Genomic DNA, 16,221 nt, shown 5'->3' on the forward strand with positions numbered 1-16,221 from the left:
CTGATGCAGAAGCCACGGAGGGCTGCTGCTTACTGCCTGGCTCCACATGGCCTGCTCAGCCTGATTTTTTTGTAGCACTCAGGATCATCAGCCCAGGGGTGGCTCCACCCACAGTCAGCCGTGTCCTCCCACATCAGTGACAGTGAAGAAAATGCCCCACATTTTAATTTGGTGAGGGCATATTTTTGTTTTCAGTTGAGGTTCCCTCTTCCAAAATGATTCTAGCTTGTGTCAGGATGACATAAAAATTAGCCAGCACAAGGCTGTGCTTCTGTTATCTCAGTCTATCTGAAATATTTTAACGACACTTGTCTTTGGGTTTATTTCTTCCGTATCCCAGGTCATTCAAGCAGTATAGTGTTACTCCCATCTACCTGGAGTGGGTTTTCTCAGTTTTTATTCAACCATTTCCTTTTGTTCAGTGTTCACTTTTAATTTCATTTTCTGAGAGTCATCTGTAATTATTTCAGTTTTACTTACATTTTTAAAATATGATGATGATGTATTAAGGAAAGCTTGTTAAAGAGTTGATGTTTCAGCAGGACCTTAGGGGACATGTCAAGTGTTACTCTTAGAGCAGAAGGCTAGGTGTGAGATGGGGTAAGGCACACAGATTGATGACTCAAACCAAGCAGGGAATGCTGCTCATCCACCTTACAGTCAAAGATGTGCACAGTGGTATTGGCTCCTGCTTTTAGTCTCACCAGAGTGGATATGAAATAGTCCGAGGTCAGGGTTTCTGTTGGAAAGTTATTATAGAAATATGCTGAGCTTTCTTCTAGCAACTTAAAAATTTGTTAAATTTTTCCAAGTTTTATGTGCCATTAAAGCATTCCTTATTTGATTGCGTCTATGAGATATTGAAATCAAACCTCTGGAAAGTTCACAGTTTATTTGGAAAGTACATAGGAGAAGCACTGCAGGGTACTTTTGCTTATTGCTCTTACTGCTTGCTGTATAATTTAGGGGTATCTCCTACAAGCATGAGGATATGATTTAGTTCCAAAGGTGACTCAATCTGTGACCTTCAGCTCAGCATCTAGAAAGAATGCTTCTTGAAACAAGAGCTTTGCTGACTTCTGAAGACAGGAAATGAGAGCTACAAGTAGTCTCCAGAAAAATCTACTCCTTACTGTACCTGAGAAAGCGTCGAAGTGACAGAGAATCTGAAGAAAACAAACAAACAAAACAACAACAATAATAACAACCACGACAACAGCACCTCTGTTAGACTCTTTATTTACTCCTGCCGTAAAGCAGAGGCTGGGTTTGAAGTTTTCAATGTTTAGTGCTCTTGTATTCTGAGTTAGCATAGATATTAGGATTGTTAGTTTTTCAGAGGATTCTTGTATCATGGACGAAACCTTTGCTTTTTAGGCCTGTGCTCCATTGTATCACTGGAGGACTGAGATGAAGCAGGAGAGAGAGCCAGTTGGAACCTGCTTTCTTCAGGATGGCACAAAGACCGTTGAGTATGCTCCATGCAGGTCAAGTATGTATGAAAAGCTGCACTGCCTCTTAACAAGAGACCCCACTAGCCTAGTTTTTGTGTGGGAAGCATGTGTGTGCCTGTATGACAAATTGTGTAGACATTGTGAGATTGACAGAGCAAAATGAACTAATTCTGTTTATACAAAGAAATTACAAATGTGAATTGATCATGTTTATTGTTTCTAAGAACTCAGTGTGGCCATCCTTGATTTGAGATAATTAATATCTAATCTTGGAAATATGTTATGTCCAGTCATAGTGAAAAGATGTTTATGTAAGCTTCTCTCAAGAAGAAATGGGCACCACAGTTAAAGATTCTGAGTCACTAGCTCAGGCCTGGAACCTACATTTTAATCAAGCTCTGTAAGGTTGTCCTGTTTGGGAAGCACAGTTGTAGATGAATAATGATATTAAAAGTAGATTTAAAAGGATGTCTTGATGAGCCAGAGTTCACAAAGGACCTCGAAGATAGCACTTAGGTCTCTTAAGTCTGGATTTGCCAGGCTTTGCTTTCATTGGGATTTTAACTAACATTAATGAAAACTAACATTAGTGTTAGTTGAAACGCCAGTGAAGGTTATACCCAGACGATTTCTTGCGGGTGTCGTTTGGCTATACCTTTCTCTGCATGTCTTTCTTCCTCTGGAGATCCCAGACCTTTTGCAAGCATAGTTCTTATTGGATTGGCCCTGACTTTGCATCCTCTTTTTACCAAAGACATAAAAATAGATTGTCCAAGCTGGGCTATGATGGTGCATGCCTTTATCCCAGCACTTGAGGAGTAAGAGGCAGATGGATCTCTGTGAGTATGAGTTCCAGGATAGCCAAAACAGAGAGAGACCATGTCAACAAACAAACAAACAAACAAACAAACAAACAAAAAACAACCAAACAAAAATAGATCGTTCAAATGCAGTCTTGCCTTGTCTAAGGGGCATAGTCTATAAGATGTTCCACCAACACCCAAGACCATACAAAATTCTACACGCTACTAAATTTCTTCGATGAATCATTTATTTAAGGCAATTTCCCAAGTAGTAACTTCCGAACATGATTAATAGTGAGCAACTGAAACAATTAACAGCAAAATGGTGCCAATAAATGGAGGACTCCAGGTAGTCTACCTGGTATCTTTTATGATGCTCAACCCAGTAGTTGAACAGACAGAACTAATTAGTAAAGTCACAACATGAAGACACTTCCTGCTAGATTCATCTCCACGTTAGCTGACATATAACATTAGGTCAAATGAATGACACAGTCTTCCAGCTTCCAATTTTGAATCTCCAGGGAACTGCAAATTTTTTATTAAACAGTTATTTCTTAGTTGACCACTTGATCATCCTCCCTATTGTAAATGTGAAATACACATCAAAGGCACGGTACCTGTGTAAAGAGCATGCCCTGCCTGGGTGGAGGAAGTCAGAGCTCCATCCTCAGTGCTTGGGGCCATCTGTCTCACTACATGTGTGGGTGGTTAGGTCCCAGTAGCATCCTCGTTGGTAATGTGTAGAGAATGTAAAGACTACATTAGTGTTTTTAATGTCTGTCTTTCAAAAACACTCATTTTGAAAATAAAACTTCATAGCTATGAGGAGAGAGCTCCTCATCCCGTGTCAGTAAAGCTGTCATAGAATACATAAGCACATACATTCACATGCATGCATACAGATTTCTGTTCGTGTGTACACACAACAAGCACACCAACCATCACTCTTCTCATTTGAGAAATGCAGAAATGGAGACTGAGGACAGGTATATTCCCAGATATCGATATCGACTGGTCAAATAAGAATTTGAACCCAGGTTGCCATTTTTTTTTCTTTTTGGAGCTAGATGCTGAGCTAAGGTCTCATATATGTTAAGCACTTTCACCCTTGAACTATGCCCCCAGACCTCTAGGTGTGTTATATTAAACAACCAACCAACCAACCAACCAACAACAACAACAAACTTTCCTTGCTTTACTAACCAGAGAATAAGCTTACCATTTCAACTGCGTCTGAAAGGGGCATTCTAGCGACACATCTTTGTGTAGCTGTTTCCTAATGCTTCCATTGTTTGCTTTAGACATAACGAAGTCTTATTTCCTAAGATACTTAGCATTCTAACTGTAGTGATCTGTGGCTTGTGAACCTGCCTTTACAAGTACCTTTTTATGGGAATCTAGCCACACCCATTTGGTTATACACTGTCTAGAAGGTTGAATCATTCTAGAGTTGACACAGTATGTGACCTCCCCCCACCCCCCATTTTCTTAAGCACTTATCTTTTCGGAAAAGGTTTATGGACCTCTGTTCTAAGTAAAACACCTCAAAGAAAAGCATCATAAAACACAGACAGAGGAAATGACTCTCCTAGCAAACCAGGCTATAGTGTGCTACTTGGTCAGACTTTTGACATAGGACATACCAACAGGCTCCAATTAAGAAGGAGGTGACTTACCCAGGTCTAAGTAAAACATCTCAAAGAAAAGCATCATAAAACACAGACAGAGGAAATGACTCTCCTAGCAAACCAGGCTATAGTGTGCTACTTGGTCAGACTTTTGACATAGGACATACCGACAGGCTCCAATTAAGAAGGCGGTGACTTACCCAGAGTGGACACTGAGGAAGAGTAGAGCTTGGGAACCTGGGTTATACCCTCAGATTCCCCTAACAGTGAACCTGGAACACTGGGTAATCCCCTTAACCACGCTGAGTCCTCACTCAGTATTGGTAAAACGCTGGTTCTGACCAAGCCTTTCTGAGGTACTGTTTGGTTTATGTTTTCCTTCTATTTCTTTTTAAAATTCTCCTCTCATGTGTAAACTTCCCCTCTCTCCTCCCAGCACCATTTGATATTTTGTGTTCATTCATGCTTCAGTAAATTGTACAGTCCAGAACAGGATGATTCCAGTTTTGTGAGGCTGTAGCTGCATGCTGACCTCTTTGTAACTTTGTAACTGCTTGGCTGTGGTGGTTTATGTTTGCATGTGCTGGGGTTGGCTTTGTCTTTCTTGTTGTTATTATTCGGTTGGCTGCTGATTCATTGGTTTTTGTTTTTAACATGACCTATGTGTACAGCCTGGATAAAGAACCTCACTCCTCGTCTCCCAGTTACTTCCTTACTGTTCGTGGTTGCTCGTGGCTTTTAATGGCAATCTCCATGGCCATGCTTGGCCTTAAGCACTAGCCAAATGTCCGTCTGTTGAAAACTTGCCTGAGTCACAAGTGTGGAGGCGTTTTCAACACTGTGCTCACACTGAATCCATTGCGCCTCATCTCTAATTTTGATAACTATATTTGGATAGTTAAGGTTTCTAGTTTTTTTTTTTTTTTTTTTTTTTTTTTTTGACTTCTTCCTTACCCAGATAATGACTGCCAGGCTGCTGATTGAGATAGCACAGTTCAGTAGCATTCAGGTTCACAGTGTCATCTGGTTGACTGTGGGTAAGCCACTTAATGCCTCTAGCACGAGTCTTCTGAACAAACAATGACTAATAATCACATCTCTCCAAAGATTGTTCTGAGCCTGGAAAAGAAAAATGCTAAATGAGCAGCTTCCGGTAAGCGCTTAGTGCACACTTGTGACCTTGCTGTCCCAATCACTAGTCGTCATAGTATTTCCAGGCTTGACAAGTGGGAGAAGTGTTGTTCATCAGTGGAGATAAACATCAAGCCCTTTACTGAACTAAGTTGTTATATTAAGAGAGTTTTAAAATGGTCAGAAGCACCCACTTTAGTATGTGCCCATCAAGGAAATTTTAAAGAAGTTATATTTCCAACTGGATAGCCCAGAAAACCAAATAAAGCAGATCACTGCATAGTATCAAAAAAAAAAAAAATCATGTCTTCATAAATGGCTTAAGATCATTACCCGGGTGCAGCTTGAATGAAGGAAATGCATGGTGGAGTGAAGCACAATTCCTTGGTATGATTCACCAGACACTGGAAACCCCAGTCCACATTTTCCTATTCCCTCTTGGTTAGAAAATTTACATTAGAGTATTGTTACACTTTTGTGGTAAAACAAAAAATATTTTATTGTGTAATTTTGGGGCAGTTCCCAGATTTTAAAATTGGGTTCTAAGTTTGGAAGGGATTGTTTGCCCTTCACTCCTCCCACGAAATTCTTCGAAGTTTAACATTATGATTAAAATGAACTATTTTTGCTTCCTGTACTTGAGTGGCCTGAGTGGGAGTAACTTATATATTTGCAACGCCAGGGAACACATCTTTTGATAACTAAAAGATGACCTCTAATTAAAGGAAGAATTTAAAAAACTCGTCTGCATCTCTATTTTGGGTGTGGTGTTGCTCATGATTAAAGTTAGTTTAAATTAATTGATCAATTATTTAGATCAGAGTCAGTTGCTTTTCCTGAGACTTATAAAGAACAAGCAAACCAAAAGGAGTAATTACAGAAAAGCAAATTATTGACTGCTATAGTTGGAGGACACCTTTGAGAGCCATGTTTAAACTCGATCAGCTCCTGTGACTATAGCTGCAGGATAGTTGCATAGTTTACTCTGCAGAGAACATTAGGTTTGGACTTTGCAATTGTCTGAAATTCTGCACAGTGTTACATATAGGTTTTTTTTTGCTCTTTCTTTCTTTCTTTCTTTCTTTCTTTCTTTCTTTCTTTCTTTCTTTCTTTCTTTTTTTCTTTTTGTGATAAGGTCTCTTGACATAGCTCTGGTTGTCTTGGAACTCACTATGTAACCAGGTTGGCTTCATACTCACAGAGATCCTCCTGCCTCTGCCTCCCAAGTGCTGGGATTAAAGGCGTGCGCCACCCCCTCCACACTCCCCACTAGTCTTTTAGTTTTAGTTTTATCATCATCTGTAAAATGTATACATAGGAAATATATTAGGCATGTATGGATGGCTTTGCTGTTTTTCCTAACAACTTAGCAACTGTAAGGTAATAGGGAGAAAGCATTTCAGACAGCAGGCTCACATTTGCAAATGAAGGCTTGTTAATTTTTTTTTTTTTTTAAAAACAAGATATAATTGAGTAGAGGATGTACATTACAGAGCACATTGCATCTCATAATATTTTGTGAGATTTTAAGTTATGCGTTTATTTTGCATACCCTTAATGTTTGATGCATTGTGATACAAGCTATAATCTTTCTGTGAGTTGTGATTGAAAAAAATAGTTTAATCCAGCTGTGGTGACATGTGACTTAGTCCTAGCACTTGAAAAGCAGAAAAAGGAAGATCCTGAATTTGAGGCCAGTTCGGACAACATAGTGGAATTCTGTCCAACAAAAGACCTTAGCTGATCTTTCCGGTCCTTGGTGTCTGGCCCCCATGCTCTACATGGGCAGTGTCTCTGGTTTGTATCTGAGATGAGCAGATGGTCCTGATGAGCATGTGAGCTGGTGTAACAATAGCCAGGTACCTGAGTGAGTGGCAGAGAAAGCTTGGCTTCAACAATAGCAGATTTATGTCGTGCTTTGTTTGTGTTATTTGCTTGTTTTGGGGTTTGTGTATATTTCCATTCTTTTTATTTTAGAAAATATTGATGCTGATGGACAGGGATTTTGTCAAGGAGGATTCAGCATTGATTTTACTAAAGTAAGTTCCCATTTAAGATAGATTCAGATCTTCTTTACTGACTCAACTGGTTTTAAAAATATATGCTCCTTACTTAAGCTTTTCAATAATTATCGTGTTTTAATGAAAAAGTATGAAGTGGTCTGTTCATTTTGATATTCTTTTTTTCATTTTGATATTCTTTGATTTATAATATTCCTTTCTTCATAAGCATTGCTTAGTTAAAATGTTGAGCAAACACAGTGAGAATGGGGAAAGGTAGAAAATCTGCTTAGTAAATAATAGGTAACTATGATGGTATTGAGGTTTCCAGGGCCAATGAGATTGGCTCAGCCAGTAAAGGCACTTGCCACCCAAGCCTGATGACTTGAGTTCAGTCTTCGGAAGCCATATGAACTGACTCTACAACTGTGTCTTCTGATCTCCATATGTACACCTCCCCTACTTACATTATACACAACACAGACACAGATACACACACACACACACACACACACACACACACACACACACACAGATACACACACAGGTACATGTATACACACTCACAACATCCACATACACACATTCTCAAACACACACATTCATACACACACACACACACACACACACACACACACACACACACTTGAAATTTCCACTTATGGAAATTTATAGACTATTACAGTTTTGTTTTCAGCTGAAATTGTTTTTTTCACAAAAGCTATATATATATATATGTATATGTACATATATATATATTTTACAAAATTAGATTTAATTGCATAAAAGCTTAATTGCCATCTGTTTTTCGACTGTAGTGCCAAGTGAAGCTGAGCAGTTTAATCATGGTGGAAAATCTCATGAGCAGGATTCTAATTTTAATTAAACTGATTTGCTCTTCAAACTTGATAGTTTTTAATCTATCTAAATAAGAATTTCATCAGCATTTTTAAAGACAAACTTTCTTAAATATGCTTCTTTATGATATTTTTGTTTATCTCAGCATCGTTTTCCCCTCAGCTGTCTAAAGGTTTTGGATATCAAGGTGATAACATTTAATCCCTCTTGGTAGTAGTGGCATAGAGTTTCCTGGCACTAGGAGGTGGCACATACCATAATCCCAGCTCTGAGGAAACTGAGGCAGAAGACTACAAGTTCCCAGCTACTCTGGCTACACAGTGAGACCCTGTTTCAAAGCAAAAACACCCAAAGCAACAATAGCAGCAATAAATGTGAAGTATAAAGTTATATGTGCATTTGGGGGAAAAATGTCTTGCCTCTAGCAAGAAAAAAAGTCCAAGACACCATCATGTACAAACACAAAATACCTTGAATTAGACCCTTACAGTTTGTTACAGATTTAAAAAATGCTGGTGTCCTTACTGAAATTTCCCCTCTGAAGTCACATATCTTTAGGTTTGTGAGATACTAAAATAGTTTTTCTTTAGCAGAACATTTCTTAGTGATCATTAGAAAATTTATCTTAAGTAGTCATATATCTACTACAGGAAGTCAGCAACCCTTTTCTTATTGCAACCAAATAATATTTCCACCAGTACTGCATTCTGAATGTACAGAACAGTCCAATCTTCGGGGAAATGTTTTCATGTTAAGTGAAGGTATTAAATTCCTTCTTAATTCCTCTTAGAAAAGTTAATACTACTGAAACCGAGTTAGCCGAGTCAGCGGCTTGTGAATTAATTATAATGTCTTTAGTGTGTGTATACATACCTGTAATGCTTAGTGCACTGATTGTGGTGTTCACACTCATTGTTTTTAAGCATCATCCTTCTGTTCTGTGATTTGATCTAGGCTGACAGAGTACTTCTTGGTGGTCCTGGTAGCTTTTATTGGCAAGGTAAGTTCATATTTTTCAACTGAATACTTGCCTACTCATGCCTATGAAGTATCTCAAATTATATTTAAAAAGAAATAGAAGATGTAATTTAAATATATGAATTATCTGGTATACAGTATTTTTTTTTAAATTTTGTTTTATTTTAATGTATGAGTGCTCTGCTGCCTGGAAGAGGCCATCAGATCTCCCTATAGATGGTTATGAGCCACCATGTGGTTGCTGGGAATTGAACTCAAGACCTCTGGAAGAGCAGCCAATTGCTCTTAGCCACTGAGCCATCTCACCAGACCTGCTATACAGTATTTTAAAGAAATAATTTGATGTGCTTTCTATAGTATGTATTAATTGTGCATATATTTTAGATAGAAAACAACAGTTTTAAAGGTAAATTTAAAGTAAACATATAAAATTATTTTAAAATTGTTTGTTTTTGTTCTTTTTGGTAAGTGTGGTTTGTATTTTATTTTTATACCCTAAAGGCCATGGCATATACATTACTAAGTAGCCTTCTGAAAGCTAGGGGTTTTAAATTGGGTATCAGTGTACCCAAATGATCTCTTTAATCTTTCTAATCAGTGCCTTCAAGAGGGCTTTCAAGTTAGAAGATCTTAGCTGGACATAGTATAGTGGTACACATCTTTAGTCCCAGCACTTTGGAGGCGGAGGCTGGCACATCTCAGAGAGCTCAAGGCTACCCTGTGAGACCCTGTCTCGAAAAACAAGGAAACAAACAAACCAAAAATAAATGCATAAAAACCCAACTTAACTTTTAAAAAGTAATTAAATTGGTGGAGATATAAAGATAAAAGAAAAGTCTAACTTTTTTAACCATCTCATTGCTGACATTTTGAGGGAGTGAAGAAAAGGGAAATCACTCATTAGAAACAATGTATATAAGACATTGTATACAACATATACAAGACAGACTAAAATTGAAAGAGTATCCTCCTTTGTTTAATTTGTTAGAGATACACATTTATGTAGCTAATATGCTACTTGTTTAGTTTGTGTTAAAGAAAGCTGTTCACATGGTCATAACTCGGCTTTCTTAGCAGCCCAGTCTAAGGACATGACCGTATCTATTTGAAAGTTTTTTTAACTTTGAATTTTGCTTTTTCTTTCACTCTGATTTTCTGTATAAGGCTCTTTCTGGGAAACTATGTGCTTTCATTCCATGTCTAGAGAGAGATAGAAAGAGAGATATTTGCTGCAGGAAAAGGGAAGAGGATCAGTGAGAAATAAGAATAAAGAAAAGTTGAGAAGGTGTCTAGAAAAAACAGGCATCAAACCCCTGGGCCACTCTGAGAGGTGCATTAGCTAAGACAGGAAAGTGTGTGTTCTGTGAGTTATGCAGCTATTGGGAAGTGACGCTCATGGAAGTTTTAATCGAATTTTACTGCTGTAAAACAAAAGCAATATTTTAAAAAGCATAGATGAGGAAATAAGGGATGCTGCTTTCTTGTTAGACAGAGTGGCTCTGACAGCTTCCATTTATAGCCTGCTGTGTGTCAGATAAAACAACTCCAAGCTCCCAGATCAGGGGAGATATCCAACTTGGGTTTTTTTCTTACTAAGCATGCCTTAACCTGTTAGTGTAGCCAAGCGAGTTGGGTTGGGTATTTCTTCCAAACAACTGTGAACGAAGCTAGATTTTGTGATTCTCAGTATCCCACTAACTTATTTAAGACGCCTTTTCTATGATGTATTGATATCATGTTTATATAACTGGCTTGCAATATACAATTAAAAGGCTCGCTTCACAGAGGATTATTTTTCCACCAGCTTTGTGTGTGTTTGTGTGTGTTCGAGGGTTACTTGAGACTATAATTAGAAACAGTAATGCCTAGCCAGGATTGCTAGTGGGCATTAGGAAGTCCAGCCTTCAGAGCTGAGGCAGAAGAATTGAGAATTTGAGACCAGCCTGGACAACATACTGAGACCCACGCCACAGACAACAAAATTAAATGAAACACCAGAAATAATAATGTCTAGCAGGACTTTTGTGCTCTGAAGTTTCCCTGAGAGACCTGTTTCACTCATTCCCGTCTTTCCCTCACCACAGGTCAGCTCATTTCGGATCAAGTGGCAGAAATCATATCCAAATATGACCCCAATGTCTACAGCATCAAATATAATAACCAATTAGCAACACGGACTGCACAAGCAATTTTTGATGACAGTTATTTGGGTAAGTAAACACAAAATATAGAGTTGCATGGAGTTTTGCTATGTTTGCTCTATAATTTTGCATATACTACTTTAAGTAAAAGAGTATGTGAAATAGATTAATTTTTAAAAAGCACATAATGGGCATACAGCATCCAGTCAGTGTTGGATACTTAGGTTATGCTCTAATTCAGCAGTTAAAATGGAAGATTAAGCGCTGAGTCGTACACAGCTACTAACAATAAGTAACCTTGAAACGTCACTTTTGTGTTCTGGGTGTTGTCTGTGTTTCCTCTTCATTGCTTATATAATCCCGCAAGTCTGTAGGACACACCTTTCCTACGCCCATCATGTAAGATGATGCTGATGTACCAGAGGCTAAGCCGCTTGCCCACTGTGCACAGTCATGGCCTCGGAATTTTGGCTACTGAACTTTTAGATGCAGGTTTTGGTCTGAGAATGCATCAGTGTTTGTTCTCACTCTTTACATTTCTTTGTTATGTATGGAAGCAAGTCACACTACAGAAGCAGGGCTTGGTGACTGAGAATCCGTTATTCCTTGTGCCTCTTGGTCAAACTTCAGATTTCCCTGTCTTTAACACTCCTTGTCTTAGTTTTTTTAAGAAGGTTGCGCTCCCCCCCCCCTTTTTTTTTGAGTCAGGGGTTTCTCTGTGTAGCTCTGGCTGTCCTGTAGACCAGGCTGGCCTCGAACTCAGAAATATGCCTGCCTCTGCCTCCCAAGTGCTGGGATTAAAGGCATTTGTCACCACTGCCCAGCTAGGGTTGCCCTTCTTTGAGCATTTGACCATCTCACGTTAAACTTTTCTTGTCACATGTGTGTGAATTCTTTACTCCTAGAGGAGAAAGAAGTTCTACATGTGTTGAAGAGAATCACAGTGTCGTACCTTTCCTTCCTGTCTAGGTTACTCTGTGGCCGTGGGAGACTTCAATGGTGACGGCATTGAAGGTAGGAAGAACTTGGGTTACCCTTCATGCTCTCCAAATAAGCACTGGAAACACAAATACTGGAGAGTTCAGCAGTTTGCAACCCTTGCTATGGAATATACAGAAGGAGGAAGTGACAGAGGGGAGACAAGTTCTGCCTGGCAGGACTGCTGTGGGCCTGGAGCTCTTTCCCTGTCCCTTTTGAGGCCCTGGTAAATTCTGTCTGGTTGGAGAGGCTTTTCCTCTCCTGGGTTGATGTGAGCATAGTCTGGGAGCAGGCTGTTCCTCCTTCCTACTTGCCGAGCTTCCAGTGTAGCAATCCTGGAAATCACATATGTCCTGCTTCTGGCCCCGCCAATCTCATTTCAGCTATGTATTTTTTTTCCCTACCGTAAACATAGCTTTTTTCCCCCCTTGATTTTTCTGTTCCTGTTTAATAAGATGTGGTGTCATTTGAGGGCTTACTTGCATGTATTTGTGTTCCTGGCTGTCCTTGAACTCACTCTGTAAACTAGGCTGGCATCAAACTTAATTTGCCTGCCTCCACAGAGATCCTCCTGCCTCTGCCTCCCTAGTGTTGGTATTAAAGGTGTGTGCCACCACTCCTGGCATATTTGAGGTTTTAGTAGTGTTTCTATGATTTACAAATTATGTTTTTATAATTTAAAATGCAAGGTAGGTTACTTTGTATTCACCATCGATTTAAGAGACCTCTAGTTTGTTTTCTACTGGATTTTAAAAAATTTAAAGCTTTCTGGTAGAGTACCTACATCTGTATCTGTAAATTCCAGTGTTTGTCTTAAAAATGAGTAATTAAGTTTTCATCCCTTCCCCCCCCCCCCCCCCCAGATTTTGTTTCAGGAGTTCCAAGAGCAGCAAGGACTTTGGGAATGGTAAGATGAAAAAGGTGTTTTTAAACATACAGGGGAAGGGGCTGGGGAGCTGGTCAGAAGACATCTCAAAGTGTGAGGTCTGCTTTTGGATTCCAGGCGAGCATATGAAAGGAGGCCTGTCCTGCTGCTGTGGGTCAGGGTGGGGAGACCAGTGGACCCCTGCTGCTCACTACTCAGTTATCATACAAAGGAATGAGCTCCAGGGTTGGAAAGAGACTCTCAACTCACACACTCAACTTTGACCTCTGGCTTACACATACATGCACAAGCTTCCTTTCCTCCCCCCACCCCCATGCACATATCTCCACCAACATATTCATATACCACCCCCCGTATGTAGATATCATTAATTTTAAATGTTTCATTTGCTTTTTTTTTCTACACAGGTTTATATTTATGATGGGAAAAATATGTCCTCTTTACACAATTTTACTGGTGAACAGGTATGCAATTAAAATTCACACCCCATTATGAAAATTCACTGAGGGAAATGTAGAAAGTGAAAAATACAGAAGTCATCTGCAGAGTAGCCGACATACGGTGCAGAAGACACCTCTTGCTGTTGCTTTTTTCCTGCGCAAGTCTGTACAAAAGAAAGCCACGGTTCTTCTGTTCTGTTTTCAGTGTGTATCTTACTTGTGTCAATCAGCATGGGAAATAGTTTAATGGGTCCACACATAGAAAGCTACAAATAGAATTATGACAGGCTTTAGCCCCCCCCCCCCCCCACAAGGTTTCTCTATGTAGTCCTGGCTGTCCTGGAACTCACTATATAGACCAGGCTGGCCTCGAACTCAGATCCTCCTGCCTCCGCTTCCTGCATGCTGGCACTAAAGTTGTGCACCACCACTGCTCAACTGGCTTTAGATATTTTACCTTTGTTTTTAAAAAAATTATTTTGGTTTAGCAAATCCTTTTGTCTTTGTATATTATAGCTTGTTTTGTTTGCTGTTTTTTTTAAATAAAAGTAAAATTGCACATACACAGAAGCATAACATTTTCTTGATGTCATCAAAGTTTCCCTAAAGAATTACTTATGAAGCCTTTAATTCTAGCAGGAGGGAGCCAGAGCCAGGTGGGTCTGTGAGTTTGAGGCCAGCCTGGTCTACAAAGTGAGTTCCACAACAACCAGGGCTACACAGAGAAACCCTGTCTCAATAACCCTATAAATAAAAAAAAAAAGAACAGAAAAAACAAGGATGACATGTGTTTTAGTTTTATTAGATGTCAAAAGCATAATACAGATGTGTGTATTATTGATGGTATATACATAGCTGCATTACAAAATATAAGTTCTCCTTTAATCCCAGCACTTGGGAGGCAGAAGCAGGTAGATTTCTGAGTTTGAGGCCAGCCTGGTCTACAGAGTGAGTTCCAGGACAGCCAGGGCTACACAGAGAAATGCTGTCTCGAAAAACAAAACAAAAAGCAAAAACAAAATATAAGTTCTTCAGTTTAGTACAATCCATCCAGAGTAAGTATAGATGTTTTGTAATATTCTTGTTTGTGTGTCTCAGGGAACTAAGTTACAAATTGGTAACGACAAAGGAAAAGTTCCACAGCAGGCAGAGAAAGAAATAACCTCCCTGTATTTGTATCCAGGCTGGAGCCTTCTTTCCTGGCTGTATTAAGCTCTGAGAGAGGAGGAAGGGATGAGGAGCCTCATGGTGGAGGCTCTGCAGTGATGAACATGAAATGTGTTTTGTTTATAAATCTAGAAAAACTGAAAAGGCTCATTAATGGATGGCCATCATTTCAGGAAAACAGACAAAAAGATATTGGATTGAACCGCTACATGCACAGGGAAAGAAATCAGCCTTTCTATGAGATGTAACTGTTAGTATAAATGTTCGTCTGGCTGTATGAAATGTAAATGTTTTTTCCATTTTCTTCTTTAGATGGCTGCATATTTTGGATTTTCTGTAGCTGCTACTGACATTAATGGGGATGAGTAAGTCTTACAAAAATGTTTCCAGAAACTATTTTCCTCTTTGTTGACAAGGGCTTGACTGAAACTAAACAGTGTTTCTTCTGCTTCTTTGTCTCCTTCCTGTTAATCTTCTGTCACTTTAAGAAAACAATTTGATGCTTCCTGTTCGTAAATATGAGGAAATCTTTGAGTTGGTCATAAATTTTAGAATAGCTCTAACACAATGGTTCTCAACTTTCCTAATGCTGTGACCTTTGAATACTTCCTCATGTCATGGTGACACTCAACCGTGAAATTATTTCATTGCTACATCATAACTGTAAGTTTGCTACTGTTATGAATCATAATGTAAGTATCTGATATTAAGGATATCTAATATTCTGCCTCTGTGGGGTTGAGAATCACTGTCTTAAACCAGGACAGTGTAATTTTATGAATGACCTACCATTGAGCCATGTAGTCATAAGAGGCTTGCAAAGGTGTGGGAAATGGAGATTGAGTAAGAAAGAGGAGTTTTAATAAGAATGTGCTGATGAGGGGGTTGGAAAGACTGCACAGTGGGCAAGAGCACTGGCTTGTCTTGCCGAGGGCTTAGGTTCGAGTCTCAGCACCCACTTGGTGGCTCATAACCACCTAAATCCAGTTCTAAGGGATCCATTGCCCCTTTCTGGCATCTGAGGATTCCAGGGTGGTGTACAGACACACATGAAGGCCGGGCACTCCCTTAATCCTAGCAGAATCAAGTGGATCTCTGTGAGGTTGAGGCATGCCCAACCTCAAGAGCAAGTTCCAGGACAGCCAGGGCTACACAGGGAGACCTTGTCTCAAAAAGCCAAGCCAACCAACCAACCAACCAACCCACCAAATAAACAATACCCATAGAATAAAACACAAATTAGAGAAATGATAACTGTCAGAGTTTGATTTTGTGTGTGAGGACATTCTCTTCTTTCAGTTACGCAGATGTGTTTGTTGGAGCTCCTCTGTTCATGGACCGAGGTTCTGACGGAAAACTGCAGGAGGTCGGCCAGGTCTCAGTGTCTCTGCAGAGAGCGTCGGGAGACTTCCAGACTACAAAGCTGAACGGCTTTGAGGTTTTTGCCAGGTTTGGAAGTGCCATAGCTCCTTTGGGAGACCTGGACCAGGATGGCTTCAATGGTAAGATCCAAGCGCATATCTGTGTCGCCTGAAGTCCGGAAATGCCATCCATGTACAGGAAGGAGGTCGTAGTGCAAACCTCCACCCCTTGAAAGACAGAGCACATCACTGACACAAAATTTAAAAACAGACTGATGTTTTTTTCCCCTTAAAAATGAGCAAAAATTTTCAAAACTTGGCTTTCATGAGCTAGAATGGCAGATGATTAAATTCTGAAAAGAGCCTTCATTCTCTGGGAGCCCTCTGCGTCCT

At 39.6% G+C, this 16,221-nt stretch overlaps 1 protein-coding gene across 2 annotated transcripts in view; it reads left to right on the plus strand.

The window, feature by feature from the left end:
* Itgav (integrin subunit alpha V) overlaps positions 1–16,221 on the plus strand; it is a 72,946-nt gene that overhangs the window by 24,939 nt on the left and 31,786 nt on the right. For both annotated transcript variants that reach the window (XM_034494250.2, XM_034494251.2), the window contains exons 4-12: positions 1,378–1,492; positions 6,997–7,058; positions 8,832–8,877; positions 10,940–11,065; positions 11,966–12,010; positions 12,838–12,881; positions 13,268–13,324; positions 14,780–14,832; positions 15,767–15,969. In XM_034494250.2, coding sequence (XP_034350141.1) covers positions 1,378–1,492; positions 6,997–7,058; positions 8,832–8,877; positions 10,940–11,065; positions 11,966–12,010; positions 12,838–12,881; positions 13,268–13,324; positions 14,780–14,832; positions 15,767–15,969 — 751 coding nt within the window. The remainder of the gene's footprint in view (positions 1–1,377; positions 1,493–6,996; positions 7,059–8,831; positions 8,878–10,939; positions 11,066–11,965; positions 12,011–12,837; positions 12,882–13,267; positions 13,325–14,779; positions 14,833–15,766; positions 15,970–16,221) is intronic.

The sequence above is a fragment of the Arvicanthis niloticus genome, chromosome 2 (assembly GCF_011762505.2).
Source record: "Arvicanthis niloticus isolate mArvNil1 chromosome 2, mArvNil1.pat.X, whole genome shotgun sequence".
Taxonomy (NCBI): Eukaryota; Metazoa; Chordata; class Mammalia; order Rodentia; family Muridae; genus Arvicanthis; species Arvicanthis niloticus.